Raw genomic sequence first — 15180 nt, 5'->3', positions numbered from 1 at the left:
TGAATTGCTCTAGTTTCCTAACAGGGACAATGGCTGAACCATTCATCTCTGATGGTCTTAGGAGCAGAAGCAGATGTAGAGGAATGAGCCTAGCTGGTTTTTCCCACCTTATCACTGCCCCCCCGATCTCTGCCCGGCCTTTATGGTCACTTGAGCAGATGCTGTCAACTATCCTTGCCATGTGGACTCATTCAGCAGAGCCCCTAATGAATCACAGGGTACCATTAACATACAAAGCATTTTCACCCAGAGGATGTGCAGTGGGAAGATGTGTGCGCATTTAAGATGTTGACTTGGCCCATGGCACACAGGTACATCATACCAGGTCTCGTCCCACAGCTGAGACCTGTCCCTACCTCATACAGGGATACCTGGGCAAGAGGACCATGAGAATGCCCCTGCAGATCTATTTAGTTTTTATCCTGTAGATGATGGGGTTCAGAATGGGAAGGACCATCACATGGACGTTGGCCATGAAGACATGAATGGGAGGCAAGCATGGACATTGGCTATACCGGTGAACCATGGACAAGCCAGCCATGGGGAGGTACAGGATCAGGACTGCAAGGATACTGGACAGGCAGTTTTTCAAAGCTTGAGATGTTCCCTCTGGGATGTGATGCTCAGAATGGCCCTAGCAATCAGTACATATGACACAAAGATGAGGATTAGGACTAATGTCAGAAAGAGACTGGCTAAAGCAAAGCCATACTTGTTATCGAACATGATGTCTGCACACACCAGCTTGATCAGGTCAGGTCCTGATGCAGTCAGCGTGGGAAGGTACATGGGACTGGCAGAAGGGCAATCCTTTCAATACCACAAATGGGCAGACAGTTGGTAAGGCACATCTGCACAGGGCAGCCAGCCCGATCTTGCCTGTCCTGGCACTGCTGAGGATGTAGGAGTATTTCTGCAGGTAGCTGACAGCCACATAAAGATCAAAGGCCATGGCCAGAAGCACCAAGGATTCCAAGAATGAGGATGAATGAATTAAAAAATATTGAGCAAAACAAATATCAAGACTAACCTGCCTGGCATCAAACCAGAATACACTCATCACAGTTGGCATTGTAGACAGAGACAAACCCAAACTGGTGGTGGTGGCCAGCATGGAGGGGAATTGGTACATGGGCTCATGGAGGCTCAGATCAGTCCTGGTAACAAACAAGATTGTGATGTTCCCCAGAAGTGACACAACACAAATGAAGGTGAAGGGGAGAGAGCCAGATGCTGACAGTTTCCAGCCCTCAGATGCCCATAAGGATAAGTGTGACTGGTGTGGAGATGGACTTCTTGAGAGACATGATGTACCAGAGATGGCCTGCTGTGAAAAAGAAACACCAAAGAAAACAAAGTAGTGAGTCTAAGAGGACATAGCAAACACTTGTAAATATCACAAATGTGAAGCCAAAGCTGAAAGAACACAGATGTCAAGTAGGGACATGGACCAGATGCCACAAACTTCAGGTCGTGGAAAGCCCAGCAGGTGGATGTTCAGTTATCTTAAGGTAAGGTCATACACAAAAGACGTCTATAAACCAGCATATTTTGGGGTTCTCCTTCTCTACATCACATGAGATGCAGCATTGTAATATAGTTTTCAGAGAGTGCATGCTGCTTATAGAAATAGTTCTGCACACACTAAATATGGGAGATTTGAAAAACGTACCTGTGCCATTTCACTATTTTACAAAAACCTTAGTTCAGTGATCGGCACCAAAGAGCTCTTGCAGTTTTCTTGCTCTAAGCATTTGAACAAAGACTACAATCTTGGCAGTAGGTCTATAGTCTGCAGCTGGGTGAGAAAAGTTCCCTTTTACACATTGGTCTGGTGGCACAGAGCAGCCCTTGGAGTCCCTGGGGAGCGCCAGCAGCACCCGCAGAGCTTCCTACCAGCACAGCTGACCCACCCTTCGTCTCCCCTGCTCTGGCCAGCACTTGCTGCAGAGCCAGGCAGAGCAACAGGCCTCTCTGTGCCAACTGCCCAGGGTGCTGATAAGGTCCTCTGGCAGAGGGCTCACAGGAGAGTTATTTTCCCCCTGTGCCTTGCATGTAGGCTGTGAGAAAGAGGGCTCGTTTGGTCAGAGGCCAGCCCCTCCAGCAGTGTCTCTGACCAGGAGCCCTACAGACAAATGTCCACGTGTAAAGCTGGTGGGATTCCCAATCTGCAAGCTAACCTTGCAGTGGAACGGGCACTGCCAGCCACTTGGTGTGCAAGTGCTAACCTGGGATTTGATGCTCAGGACTGAAAGCCTATGCTGTGCTGGGGCTCCTCATTTGCAGCTCTGTGCTGTCTTGCTGTGCACTGGACTCCTCCAAACCTTGTTCTGCCTCTACTCCCCAGCTCGAGAATCTGGCTTCTCTATGAGACATGCAGAAAGCTTTGTGTGCCCCAGAGCATGGCTTTCTTTTCTGAATAGAAGTTGGACTAGATGATCACTGTAGGTCCCTTCCAACTGAAATATCCTATTCTATCCTATATTAGGAGGACAAAATGAGATGTTATAAACTTGTAGCAGACCATCATAGCTACAGCTACAACAGTACCTTGTCAATTCTACTGGTTACCTTCTCTGTTGGCTGGAGAGCAAAAGGAGTCAAACATCCCCCGCTGGCTGATGTCCCTCCTCTGTTTTCCAGCTCTTGCAGATAGCTCCTGAGACCCAGGAATCACATCCAATGCAGAACCCTCCTTCCAGGTGATCTTGGCTTGTAGGTAACCACAGGGGGGACCTCTCGGGCTGCAGCAATCAGTTACATACACGCATCCAAAACTCCATATAAATGAGCAGAAACAAACCTGCAGCCAGCTTGGAAGCATCCTGTGACACAGCAAGAGCAGACAGGAAAGTGGGATGCTGCTGCTGTGCTCTTGGACTGAGGGGAGTCTGGGCTCCTCATGGCCTGGATCAAGGCACTGGATAGTGCAGGCAGTTTACCTTACCCCGTGTAAGAAATCATGGTCCTGAACAGCTGTGTGGAAAAGAGGAGATTCCCAGCCTCAGGATGCAGCAGCAGCAACAGCGACAAAGGGTCATGACTGGAGCATGAAGTTTAACAGATTGACCCTCAAATTGCAGAGCTAATTTTTAGTGGTTTCAGGAACACACTTACAGGGTCCCTGTCTGAATAGCAGGGTGACTTCCCTGTAAGTGGGGACATTTTGGTCAGGACTGGAAATCTGTCCCCAAGATCAGATCCCCCTCCAGGAAAATGAGGGGACACACAGAAAGCTTGACTTGTCAACACCCCACAGCCTTGACTATGGTCATGCAGAGCAGGCAGGTACCTGAAGCCCCTGCAGATGTACATTCTCCACCTTTCTGATGATGGAAACACTACTGCCGATAACAGGAATCAGTAAAAGCATCCAAAGTGGGGAGAAGCTCCTTCAGGAGTTTGCTCACGCAGCCTGTCTGTGGTGAGGAGAATGCCAAAAGACAGAGCAGCAGGATCCAGCATGAAGGTGTGGTAGGAAGAGCTCCTACTTCTTGCCTGATGCTAGGAACAGAGTGTGGTTTTGCTATTCATAAAATTCTCTTCAGTTCTTTCCATTTCTGGGCTTCAAGATATTTTCTTTGAAAACAGTATCATTGAAATGAGTGAACAGTGGTATTTAGCATGCTAGGATTAGTGCACAAATGATTGCAGGGTCATAAAGTCTATCACAAGAAACAATCAAATACAGAGAATAGCACAGGTGAAACATTTGACCCTTTTAGCTCAGCTCAAGGCTAAGCAGATGAACTTAGACAGTGATAAGAGATGGACAGCTGATCTAATCAGCCTCTTCTCTGCAAGGCTGCCTTTTTCTAGAATAGGTTCATAAAACAAAACCTTTCTATAGTACACAATGAATGATCCCAGCTCAAGTAATAACATTAAGTTATTGACTCTGCTCATCAGACACAACAAATCACTATAGCCCAAAAGATACCACATGATAACTGAAGTTCCCATCCAAAATATCCCCAAGGCAAGGAAATGCTAAAGCAATGACACAGATGAGCTGCCTCTAGCCTGCAGTCATCCCATCCCTCAAAACCTCCCTCAGTCAGATGTTGCTGTCTCAGGCAGAGCTGCCTCTGAGAGGCAGATCCTGTCAATGTTTAGTGTTTATGCTATAGATGATGGGGTTCAGCACAGGGGGGACCAGCAGGTAAACATTGTCCATGATGTGAATGAGAGGGGAAGCATGCTGGCCATACTGCCGAAACATGGACAAGACAACCAGGATCCAGGACAGGCAGTTGTTCAAAGCCTTAAGATACTCCGTCTGGGATGAGAATGCTCAGAATGGCCTTAGCAATATATGGCATGAAAATAAGGATGAGGTCAAAAGTCAGAAAGAGAACACCTACAGCAAAACCATACCAGTTATTGAATATGATGTCTATACACACCAGCTCAATCAGGTCCTGATGCAGACAGTAATGGTAACCTTAATTCCAGAAGTGGAGGAATGCTTAATGAGGCATCTGGACCAGCCCAGGACACCAGCCTGATCCTGCCTATCCTGGCACTGGTGAGCATGGAGGAGTATCTCAGCAGGTAAATGTCCACATAGTGATCAGAGGTCATGGCTGGAAGCACAGAGGACTCCATGAAGGAGAAGGAATGAATTAAAAAAGATTGAGCAAACCAAGCATTAAGACTAACCTGCCTGGCATCAAACCACAAAACACTCATTACATATTAGAGACAAACCCAAATAGGTGACAACAGCACAGGTAGGAATTGATACAGGGGCTCAGGGAGCTTAAGTCAGTCCTGGTGACAAACAGGTTGTGCAGTTCCCCCCAAGTGACAGAAGGTAAGCAGAAATAAAGGGGATAAGCAGCAAGCTGCAACCACCTTCCATCCCAGCAATGCCAGTCAGGATTAACACTGACTGATTGCAAGCCACTGCTGTTCCATAATGTCACACTAACATGGATGCTCTGCAGTGCATCACTACAGGGTGTTTTAAATGAAGATAACCTCTCTCTACCTGACAGAAAGAATTTGAGGGTGTAGCCTAGCCTGGGAAGCAAGAACAATTATGCTGGTGTTCGCAGTCTCAGCAACATGATCCTCTTCCAGCAATGAATCAATGGACAGAAAGACGAACTAATTGTAGGTGCAGACCAGTTTGCCCAGATCTCATGCAGTAGCTTGCAATAGGCAAAGTTATCCTACCATTGCCAAGCATGGGAAGAGTACTAACAGGACCAGTTAAGTGTCCAGGGAGCAAGTCTCTACAACTAGAAGTTTCTCATAAAGATGAGATGCTGGCTGCAGTATCACTTGCAGCTAATGCCAAAGCAACTTCCAAAGGATAAAACTATGAGTGGTTGGAAACAATGAGGTCAGATCTCCCTCCAGGGACAGGCCTGCAGGCAGGGTTCTCACACTGGTGTGGAATAGGAAGACTTTACACCAGCCCTGAAGGGGATCCCAGTATGCTTCTAAAAGACAAGTACCTGAGCATTATTTAGGCGCAGTGGCAGAGCTGATCAGAACCTGCCTAGACAACAAGTCCATAGCCAGTGGGAGCTGCCTGAATGGAATCTTCCTTAAACTCAAGCAGCCTTGCATTTAGAGTTTTTATTTTTGTCCTTTATGGAGATCACCATCACAGGAATCAGCTCCAGGTGTTTCCTCTTCCCTGTCCCTACCTGGGTCAGGCCCAGCAAACCCATACCCCACACATGGGCTAAAGATTTTTTTTTTTTTTTTACTTTAAGCCAGCATCAGTCCTAGGATAGCTTCAGCTTTTGCAGAAACACATTGAAGTTAGAGAGGGAAAGAAAAAAAGTGCTTCTGTGTTCATATAAAAGCAAGGAACAAGGAACCAGCTACAATAGAGGCTGTATCATTAGGAGCATTTTAAAAATTCAATAAACCAGAAAAACTTCTTGGAATAGCTGCTTTGATCTAAAGACTCCTTTAAGTATTTGAAAGACTATAAAGCTCTGCAGACTGGACAGCTGCAGACTTTGCCTAACCCGAGTAGCCCTGTGCATTTCATCCTTGCTCTCCCCTTTGCCATTCCTTTACAAAAGTTGCTGAAGCTTTGTTAGAGGCTTGTTTTCACTTCCAAGGAAGGAAACAGAGTAAGCACAGCAGTCAGCCTTTGCACAGCTACTTATAACATCTGCAAGTCCCATGCAGAGGGCTGTGAAACATTGCCCCCGGGGGAAGAGAAAGTTTTGGAGAAACACAGATATACACCCAAAACCAGGTCATAGGCAGGAGGAGGAAAGCTGCACCAGTCAACCTGAACTGCACAGCTGTAGCAAAGGAGAGGGAGCTTTCCACATACAATCTCTGGACAGCTGCAGGACAAGGACAGTTCTGCCAAGATGCTCCTCAGAGACACTTGCTCAGCTGGAAAAGCAGGTGCCACTTGCACCAGGCTGCAGCAGCAATTTGCATTGAGGTCCAGCAATCCATGCACAGAAGGTCAGACTGCTCCTGCACCCAGCTTTGAGAGGGCTGGCTCAGAGGGAAGAGGAAGAAGCACAGAAAAGGCTGTGACAAGGAAGGAGACATTACAGGTGCTTCTCAAGGCTAGCTGTGGTCTGCTGCAGGAGTTCCAGTGTGGACACACAGGCAACTCTGCACCTCATCCAGCAGGATGGAGCACAGCACAGCAGCTAAGGAGCCCTCTGGACCCAGAAGGCTACACCTTTCCTACCCCCCAGGCAAAGTCCCACAGGTACAGATCCCCACACTCACCACCACTGGGTCCAGCAGTCTTGTTCACCCCCCAGAGCACCTCTACCTCCTCGAAAGTAATTAACTTCAGTACAGCAAGGCTGATTCAGAAGAGTATTTTATTGTCATCCCCACCCTCCATGGAGTCAGAGCAGTCTGAAAGACTAGAGCTTAGCCAAGGACCTTGAACAAGTACTGCTAACCTAGCATACAGCCAGATGTGAAGGAGCTCCCTACATCAGAGCAAAGACACATGGTATTGGCCTTTCTAGGATAGCAAGGAAATAACTGCCTTTGTCAGCAGGTGAAAGTAGAGGCAGGTATCAAGGTCCAACAACATAACTCATACAGAACACTTTCTGGGGTGCTTGACCAGCTTAAACAGACAGACCCAAGTTACCTACGCCAGCTCCTCTTGTAGGACAGCTGGAGCAGTCCAAGCCATGTCCCTTCAGGGAGCAATCACAGGGACCCTCATCCATTGGGATCCACAGCCCCCAGCTCCCTCAGGGACCACCACAAGGGCCAGAGGCAGCAGGACCAGGGCAGGCCACAGCAGAACACCCACAGCTTCGTTGGTCTCAGGAGTCGCATGCTCCATCTGAGCAGAGGAGGATCTCTTTTTCCAAGCATAGTACTTCGCTACAGCCACATTGGGGTTTCCCTGGGTAGGGTCAAACCACATCTGGATGCAGCGTCCACTGCCCCGGTGCTCTGTGGTGTATTTGTAGGAGTTGGACCAGATTTTCTCACACAGGTCTTTTGGTCGGGGGAAGACATGGCTGAAGGGTCTGCACATGGAGCCCCAAGGACAGCGGTTCGTTCCTGAACACAGACAGCATCACAAAAGAAAACATGAGCTAGCACACTTCACTCACGTCTTTTCACCTGGGAGGAGCAGCTCTGGCAACCTGCCCACAGCCCATCACTGCATCTTAGCAGATGGATGGTGGCTTGGCCACCTTCTAATCAGCAACCCCACAGACAGGCAGGAACAATTAGGGGTCTTGGCTCCAGCCACCAGGCAGGCAGCAGTGACACTATCAGGGGCTTGCCTGCAGGGGTGAGGAAAGGCTTGCTCCACAGAGCCCACCAACCTGTTGCCCAGTTCCAGCCCTTGTGCCAGTTCTCTTTGCATGTGACATAGTCCTTGCAATCCTCCCACCACTCATCGCAGTCCTCTTTGCAGAGTGGCACATGAAGAATCCTCTCCCGACGCCAGCTGCTGTCAACCTGCAAGGGAACAGGACCGTGCACACTGGTGGTGGCCCTTGAAAGCTAAGTGGCAGGATCTGCCAGAACCCAGAGTCCCCCCCCAGCCCCTTTCAGCAGGCTCCAGCCCAGTTAGCTCAAGCTAATCTTGGAAGATTTTCAGCCCCAGCAAAGACATGCCTGGACAACAAGCAGTTCTTCCATCAGCCTGTCTGACTACCTAAACAGAGGCTAGCAAAGTCCTCTGAATCTTTCCACCCAGAAGGAAAGTTTGCAGCATCCCTGGAAAGCACACTTCCATACATGCCAGGGGTATACCATATGGGGGACCAGCATATAACATATCATGTGGCCAGGACAAGCCCTGTTGTCTTAATCACAGCAGATCTGATCCTACCTGGTCAATCCAGGGCCCCAGGTTGGGTGAGCACTCATACAAGCATGTGTCCTGTATGAAGTGGTGCTTGCACTTGGGTGGCATCAGCCCACAATGGTTCCAGTTGAAGTTGTACAGGTTGGATTGGTCCTTGTGGGCTTCCAAACTGGTGTTGGCTGTGCAGCAGGCATTGTCCTTCCAGGGAGCACACTGCAACAGAGCAAGAGGCAGGCTGGTCAGGGATGACTGGTAGCAGCTTGAAGGAGTCAGAGGATGCTGCAGGTGCCCTCTCCCTGCATAGCCTACAGGAATAACCCTTCAGCAGCAAACCTTCAGGTACTTTGGACTGAAGAGTTCAGGGTTGCAGCAAGATGGGAGTTGGAAGAAGAGCAGGAGGAGGACTCTGTTAGATGCTCACCAGGAAATAGTGCCAACCTGAGGAATAGGAACAAACTCCCTTCTTTTGCACCCTGACTTGCTCTTAGCCCCATCCCCACCAAGGACCTGGGGTCAATTAGCAAGAAGAGGCTCTAGCACTGGGAGAGGGAACAGAAAACAGTATTTTTTCTTGACATCCTTTATCTTGTTCTGTTCTGGTTAACTAAGCTTTGGAAAGAGGAAGCCTCCTGGTAAAAGAGGGGTGACACAGCTGACAGAAATCCTCACACCACCACATCTTCCCTAGCCATTTGCTAGGTAGAAGAAAACATCAAATAGACAGACCTCATACCCAGCACAGGCTTTCTTCCTCAGGCAAGTGGATGCTAAGTCCAAAGCACAAACCAGCTTGTATTACCTGGGGAGGGAGTTACGGGGGACCCTGACAATCCCACTTAACCCATCAGCAGTCATACCTGGTCATGCAGCATGTCCTCTGGGCCAGGCTTGGTTTTGTGGTGTTTGGCATCCATACAGATGTTCAGCAACGGGTCCTTCACAGGCATCACTGCACAGGCAGCCAACAGCACAAGCAGTACCTGCCCCACTGCCATCCCCACAGCCAGCCCAGTTGGATCAGGGACCTGGGAGGTGACGTTGCTGTACAGAAAGGGAACAGCACAGGAAGGGTTTTGCCACAAGTGTCAGTAAACAAGGTGCTGTGGGGGCCAGGCACTCCTGAGGACACGCAAGCAGATTATCAGCAACTCACAGCACCAAGGACGCAAGTGCAGCCCCAACAAGCACGGCTGCAAGGTCAGCTACACGATGTGCTCTGGACAACGCCGCAGAAATAAACAGCCTATTTAGTGCCTGGGCTGTTCAACAGTTAACCTCAAACTTCCCTGATTGGAAAAGGGATACTGTGCGAGACCCATTCAAATTAAGGTCCTTTTGCATTAAGCCACCCAACTGTTTCAGTGCAGAGCTTTCAGCTCCCAAACCTTCTGCAGGTAGGCATTGCTAGTTAAGGGATCTCTTTAGCCAGTGGTAGTTAAATGGTAGCCAGAGAAGGTAGTTAAATGGACTAGCACACTAACATCTTGGGCAGACCATGAACTGCAGGAGGCCCACCTTGCTTTCAGGAGCATGTTAAGAGAGGAAGGCATTTTCTTTGGTTTATCTGCATCTGGGCCTTTGAAGACCCACCCCCGAGGTGACCTGACATGAGCAATAAAAGACACCTCACATAATCATGCTTTAGTCTCTTCTGCCCACCTGGGGGCTGATAGAACTTTTATAGTAATTTACTAGAAAAAAAAAAAGTCCTCAAACAAACAAGAAAACCCCCAAACCCAAACAATAAACACACCACAGTACTCCCTCACATTCCTTATCAATTCAGTATAAGGGTCTAAAACAATAGCCTTTTAAGAAGCACTTTGCAAAACAGAGGAGCAAGACAAACTATTTACAGCATTAAAATAGCATACAACAACAGAAAAGACAGTAATTACAGACCTAAGGAAGCAGACACATAAATCTAAGGACTAGGAAGTAACTAACTTGTATCATAACTATATATATACATAACCAACAAAAAACCCTAAAAAGAAAAAACAGATCAACCTTACCAGCCTAGACAGCCTCTAAACCCTTTGCAACACCCTAAAAACACTCAGCACAGGAACCTCCTGGGGTCAGCTTTAATAGGACCGCCTTCTAACACAGGTGCTGGCATTTGACAGTACCCTCCTAGTGTATTTAATGAGGTGTAACTTCTGCCAGCATTTACTACCTTAGAAGCAGCTGTTTTGGTGACAACCAGCTTGTCCAGCCTCTTTCACAGGCACCACCCTCTTGCCTGGGAAACAATCTAGTGGGTTTTTTTCAAAAGGCAGGTCTCTTACCAGCCCTGGCCATTCTTAACAAGCCCTTTTTCCTCTGCTCGCCTTACACCAGGCAGTTTTGATGTGCACCATTGCATGAGACAAAAAACCGAGGGAGGGGCAGATCCAGGATTCTGCCATGCACCAAGAAGAAATACAAAAGGGCTAAGGCTCATCACGAAGAAAAATGGCATGCAGGAATAAGTGCTATTGTCTCGGAAGTAAGAATAATAACTCCCAACACAAAAAATAAATGCTAGCTGATGAGGGGTGCGAGGGACTGAAGGAGTTAATGTCTCAAACATTGTGGTGGGTCAAGTGCTGCTTAACGACGCACTCTGCATAACAAGGAACCCTGCCTAGCAAGGCACCCCAGGTGAAAGGCACCCCAGGTGAAAGGCAGCCCATCAGCAACGGGCGGGGGAGGCCGTGCCGGGGGGAGCGCAGCTCCCTGCTCCGATGTGCCGGACTGATGTGCTGAGCAGGGCAGCTCACCATGCACGGCCAAAGAGCACACTGGTCACGTCTGCAGGGCAGGGGAAGTTACTCCCCAAACGACCCCCCAGCCCAAACTGCTCAGGACACCTAATTAGCCTAATGAGTTCGAGTGCCCGCCCGAAGGAGGGGCAAGGATGGTAAAAGGGCACGAACTGAAGCCCCATGTGTGCAAGCCCAGTGGACTAATGCTGGACCCGGGACTGGTGAAATCTTTTTTTTTCCCTCTTTGCTCTTTCGTAATCCCTACCCCTTGTCCCTTTAGACGTAAACCGTTGACCAAGTCTGGGCCTGGGAGCGGACCCAGCCGCCCCTGGGCTCCTCTCTGAGAAGGAGTCTAGAAAGCGGGGGGGGCTTCTCTGAACCTCCTGACCCAACGGGAGGGCTTGCCTTATTGTCTTCCCTGAACTGACCCAAAAATAAGCAAGGCCTGTAGTATACGTTTGGTGATGTATGATTAGCACGTGTTACACAGTTTACTGGCATAGTTTCGTGCCAATTTTTGTGGTGAGCATGCTAGTTGTTGTGAGCAAATAAAAGTTGAGTTTTGTGAGTTAAAGGATCCCTGGGGTCGTTTCACCTTAATCCTGACCTGGGAATCAGCAAACCTGAGTCATCGTCCTGAGAAATTGGGGTGTGACAAGGGGAAACAGGGCACCTTGGTGCAAAAACCTGAGAAAAATAATTGAAGCTAAAAGCTAGGATTTGCTCACAAGACCTCCTGGAAATCCCTCACCCTCAGCAAAGGGGCAGACTCTTCCTCCTGGAACAGCACAGGCTTTGGGGCTCTTCTGCTCTTTCCTTCAATCACAGCACTGTTTTGGTGATGAACCCACTTGCCGAAGGAGCTAATTTTCCTAAATTTGATGCATGAACACATGAGGCTCTAGGAGACTCCGCTTTAGCGATTTCCACAGTCTAATGATATGCTGCATGAATAATGACCTCTGTGTGTTTGTTCTGAACCAGTTGTGTGCTGTTTTAATTTCTCATGCTTCTAGCTCTTGTACTGGAAGTGACAGTGAGCAGATCTTCCCCTACTCATCTGTGAGCCTTTGCCACCTCTATCATATCTCCCCTCCATTGCCTCTTTCCAACTGAAAGCCATGGTCTGCTCGCTCATTTCCCGTGACAAGTGTTTTGCTCCCCGAGGCATCAGGACTGTGGCAGTATTTCGGATGCACAACGCTGTCCTGGCCTTGTTTTCTGGTCTTTGCCTAGGAATTTCTAATATCTAGTTTGGTTTTGGAACGGCTGATCACTGAGCTGTGTTGTTGTAACACTATGGTAACTGTGACAGCTTGTTCCTGAGAGATAATTGTTAGCCGCCAGCCTGTCATTTTCTATCTGAAGTGTTCAATTTTTCCCCAAGTGCATCACTGTATGTTTATCTCAACTGCTTTTTTTTTTTAATCTGTTGTTTTATTGTTCAGTGACTCATTCTTCTCAGGGTCTTCTGCAGATTTTCGCAGCTGGTCCTCCTGTTCCTGGAGTAATTTAATATGATCAGAAACTTGGTTGCCTTGCTGTTTTCCCCTCCCTTTCCCAGACAAAATTTGTTGAAAAGCAGAAATCCCAGTACAGATTCCTGTAGGGGTTCACTGTAAAGGATAGCCATGCACCTTTAGTTTATGATTCAATTATTGAGTGGTGTGTGGAACTTTACTCTCATTTCATGGCGGCTTATTTGATGACCTTTGGTGAGGACCTTGCTCTGAGCCCTTGGGAATCCAGGTAGACTCTTATCACCTGGATCCGCCCCAGCCAGAATCCTTTCCAGCCCTTGGAAGACATGCAATATGTTAGGGAGTCTTGTCTGTATGTTAGAAGAGCCATACTGACCCTTTCCCCATATGCCATAATCTATGTGCCTATGGATTCAGCCCTTCATTACGTTTTCTGCAACCTTTTCCCATGCAGATACCGTGTTCGTGGCTGTGCAGATCCCTCGATCTCTGCAGAAAGCCATTTAAGGTGTCCCATGTGAATGGGTAGACCTTGTCCTTGCAGGGGTTACCTGTACACATGACAGTGCAGAAAATGGGGAAACTCTCTCCCTCTCACTGTAGTGCTGCTCATATCCTCATACTTAATGGGATGGATGGGTGGGTGGGTGGCTGGGTGCATCTGCATTTGCTCCATCCAGCTGACTTGCCTTGTGCAGCCTATCTCCAGGGTGTGGGATGGAGTTGCTTTGGATGCTTCTTCCCTGGGGTCAGATTTGGGTGAGCAGCTGCTGGGTAACTGCGTTAGGGTCTGCTGAGTGCCTCTTGGCACCCCAGGGTCTGCATTACCCAGGAGCTTAATGCACTTGCCTACACATTGTTGCTTAGTGCCACTGGAGAAGATCTCATTGGAGATGCTTGATGGTGTCCCATGTGGCTTCCCACTGCTGCGAAGGGTCTTGTGTGTTATGATCAGAATCTCACTTATGGGCAAGAAGCAAATGCACTTTATGTATAAAGCCAAGAATTCATTGTTAGTGTCATTGAAAACAGGCTAATAAATGAATCATTGTTAGTCCAGATCCACTTATTACAGAAAAAAGAAAAATTAATATTTCTCTATGGAAGGAGTAGTGTGGTGGTAGTAGTAATAATAATTATAAAAAAAAATAAGATTGTTATACATACACTTCCCAATTTCTGCCTTTTCCCTGCGGTCGTGCTCACCCTGTCACTGTTCCTCTAGGTCCTAAGGTTGGTGACTTCAGTGTGGTGGTGGTGGTGGATGTTACATCAAGTTATCAAAATCTGGAGTCCTTTACAGGGAATATGATATTGATATTCATGGCTTCTTCCTCACTCTAGGTCCATTTTGTGTCTTTTTTTTATGTTTGATAACGTGTTTTTACACCTTTCTTTCTCTTCATTGGTCTCCAAGTCCATGATACATGCAGATTTCCTAAATATGGTGCATTTTATGCAGTAGATACTTATTTGTTCTCTTTGTCACCTCAAAACCATTTTTGTCCAGCTCTGAGCTTGCATTTCTTTAACTGACCATCCCTGAATTGTTTATAGCCATGAGGTCCCCAGTATCAGCCTGTGCCCCACTCTTATCACCTCATGCCTGCACTCCTCTGCCACATCCTGTGTTCCCACTTCTCAAGGCCCCTGCCATCCTGCCAGATATGTATTTCTCAGCACTATACCATTATGTTGAAGTTATAAATGTGTGTCCTTCAGCACAGAATAGCTACTTTTTGCTACTGTCTGCATAAAACTGAAACTGTGGTTGTATTATACAATGGTAAGCAAAAGCCATAGCCATAATAAAAATTGCCATTAGTGCTAAATCTGGTAAAACATAATTCCAGACAGGTCAGGACAAGTTCAAAGAGAGCAAACCTGGCATGCCTCGTTCCTAAGACCTTGCAAACTCAGTACAAAGCCTGTGGCCAGCAGTGGCCCTGCTGTGGTACTGGGCTATGGGGTCTCTATTTTGACTCTTCTGCAGTACATTTGTGTTAGCATGATGATGTTATCTGGATGTGCACTGAAGAATGGCAGGGGTTGTTCCTGTGTCTTGTCAGTTTGCATTTTTTCTTTTAAATCCTTCTGAGTGCTAACCATGGAGCTGCTGAGCAGGGACGGAAACAAAAGGTTCAACTTGCAAACCCTGGCCCTGCTTTGCAGTCTCCTGTTGTGCTCCACAGCATTTCATGTGCACCAAGAGACAGCACTCAGACTTCAACTCAGGTAAGAGACCCTGGGCTGAAGCCTTGTGTTAGTACATTGGTAACAGGCAGTGGATGATGCAAAAATCATGACTAAAAATGTGCTCCTGGTTTTAATTGAGCTACCAAACTTTTCTGCCTTCAGCAGCTAAAACTTCTTGTGTCTCCCCTGCTACCTCAAAGCATGCTGTGTTTTCAGAAACCTGCTTCCCAACTACAATGGCAAATCCTCTCAAGTCAGTTTTACCTGCCCAGCATAAAATCAGAACCTCATGTCTAGTATGAATTATTCAGATTTATATTGTGATGTCTCATTATGCTTTACTGCTCTTTGAAAGATATTCAGATTAGAAGTCCTGTGCACCTTCCGGGTGCTTAGGAAATTCTCCATGGATAAAACGAACATGGAGCATTTCTGTGCTGTCCCAGTGTGGATGCACTACATATTT

General features: G+C 47.6%; 1 protein-coding gene and 1 pseudogene across 1 annotated transcript; both read right to left on the bottom strand.

Moving 5' to 3' along the window:
* Positions 1 to 352: 352 nt before the first annotated feature.
* LOC104837575 lies at positions 353 to 1307 on the bottom strand (annotated as a pseudogene).
* A 5846-nt stretch (positions 1308 to 7153) lies between these two features.
* Positions 7154 to 9341, bottom strand: LOC104837574 (folate receptor gamma-like). Its single transcript, XM_010576782.1, has 4 exons — positions 9145 to 9341; positions 8312 to 8500; positions 7800 to 7935; positions 7154 to 7527 (listed from the first exon to the last, which is right to left on the bottom strand). Exons 1-4 carry the CDS (start codon positions 9280 to 9282, stop codon positions 7154 to 7156), a joined length of 837 nt encoding a protein of 278 aa, XP_010575084.1. The 5' UTR covers positions 9283 to 9341.
* Positions 9342 to 15180: the final 5839 nt, after the last annotated feature.

Source organism: Haliaeetus leucocephalus, unplaced genomic scaffold (genome assembly GCF_000737465.1).
Source record: "Haliaeetus leucocephalus isolate CR32 unplaced genomic scaffold, Haliaeetus_leucocephalus-4.0 Scaffold536, whole genome shotgun sequence".
In the NCBI taxonomy this organism is placed as follows: Eukaryota; Metazoa; Chordata; class Aves; order Accipitriformes; family Accipitridae; genus Haliaeetus; species Haliaeetus leucocephalus.
The sequence above is the reverse complement of the archived record's forward strand: the minus strand, read 5'-3'. Positions and strand labels throughout refer to the sequence as shown.

Bases quoted from the DNA above. Each gene is read 5' to 3' on its own strand.
- LOC104837574 (XM_010576782.1), bottom strand. From the start codon at position 9,282: ATGGCAGTGGGGCAGGTACTGCTTGTGCTGTTGGCTGCCTGTGCAGTG. The intron at 7,936-8,311 runs GTAGGATCAGAT...GTTCCCTTGCAG, and splicing joins TGGGGCCCTGGATTGACCAG to GTTGACAGCAGCTGGCGTCG. The intron at 7,528-7,799 runs GTTGGTGGGCTC...GTCTGTGTTCAG, and splicing joins GGGCTGGAACTGGGCAACAG to GAACGAACCGCTGTCCTTGG.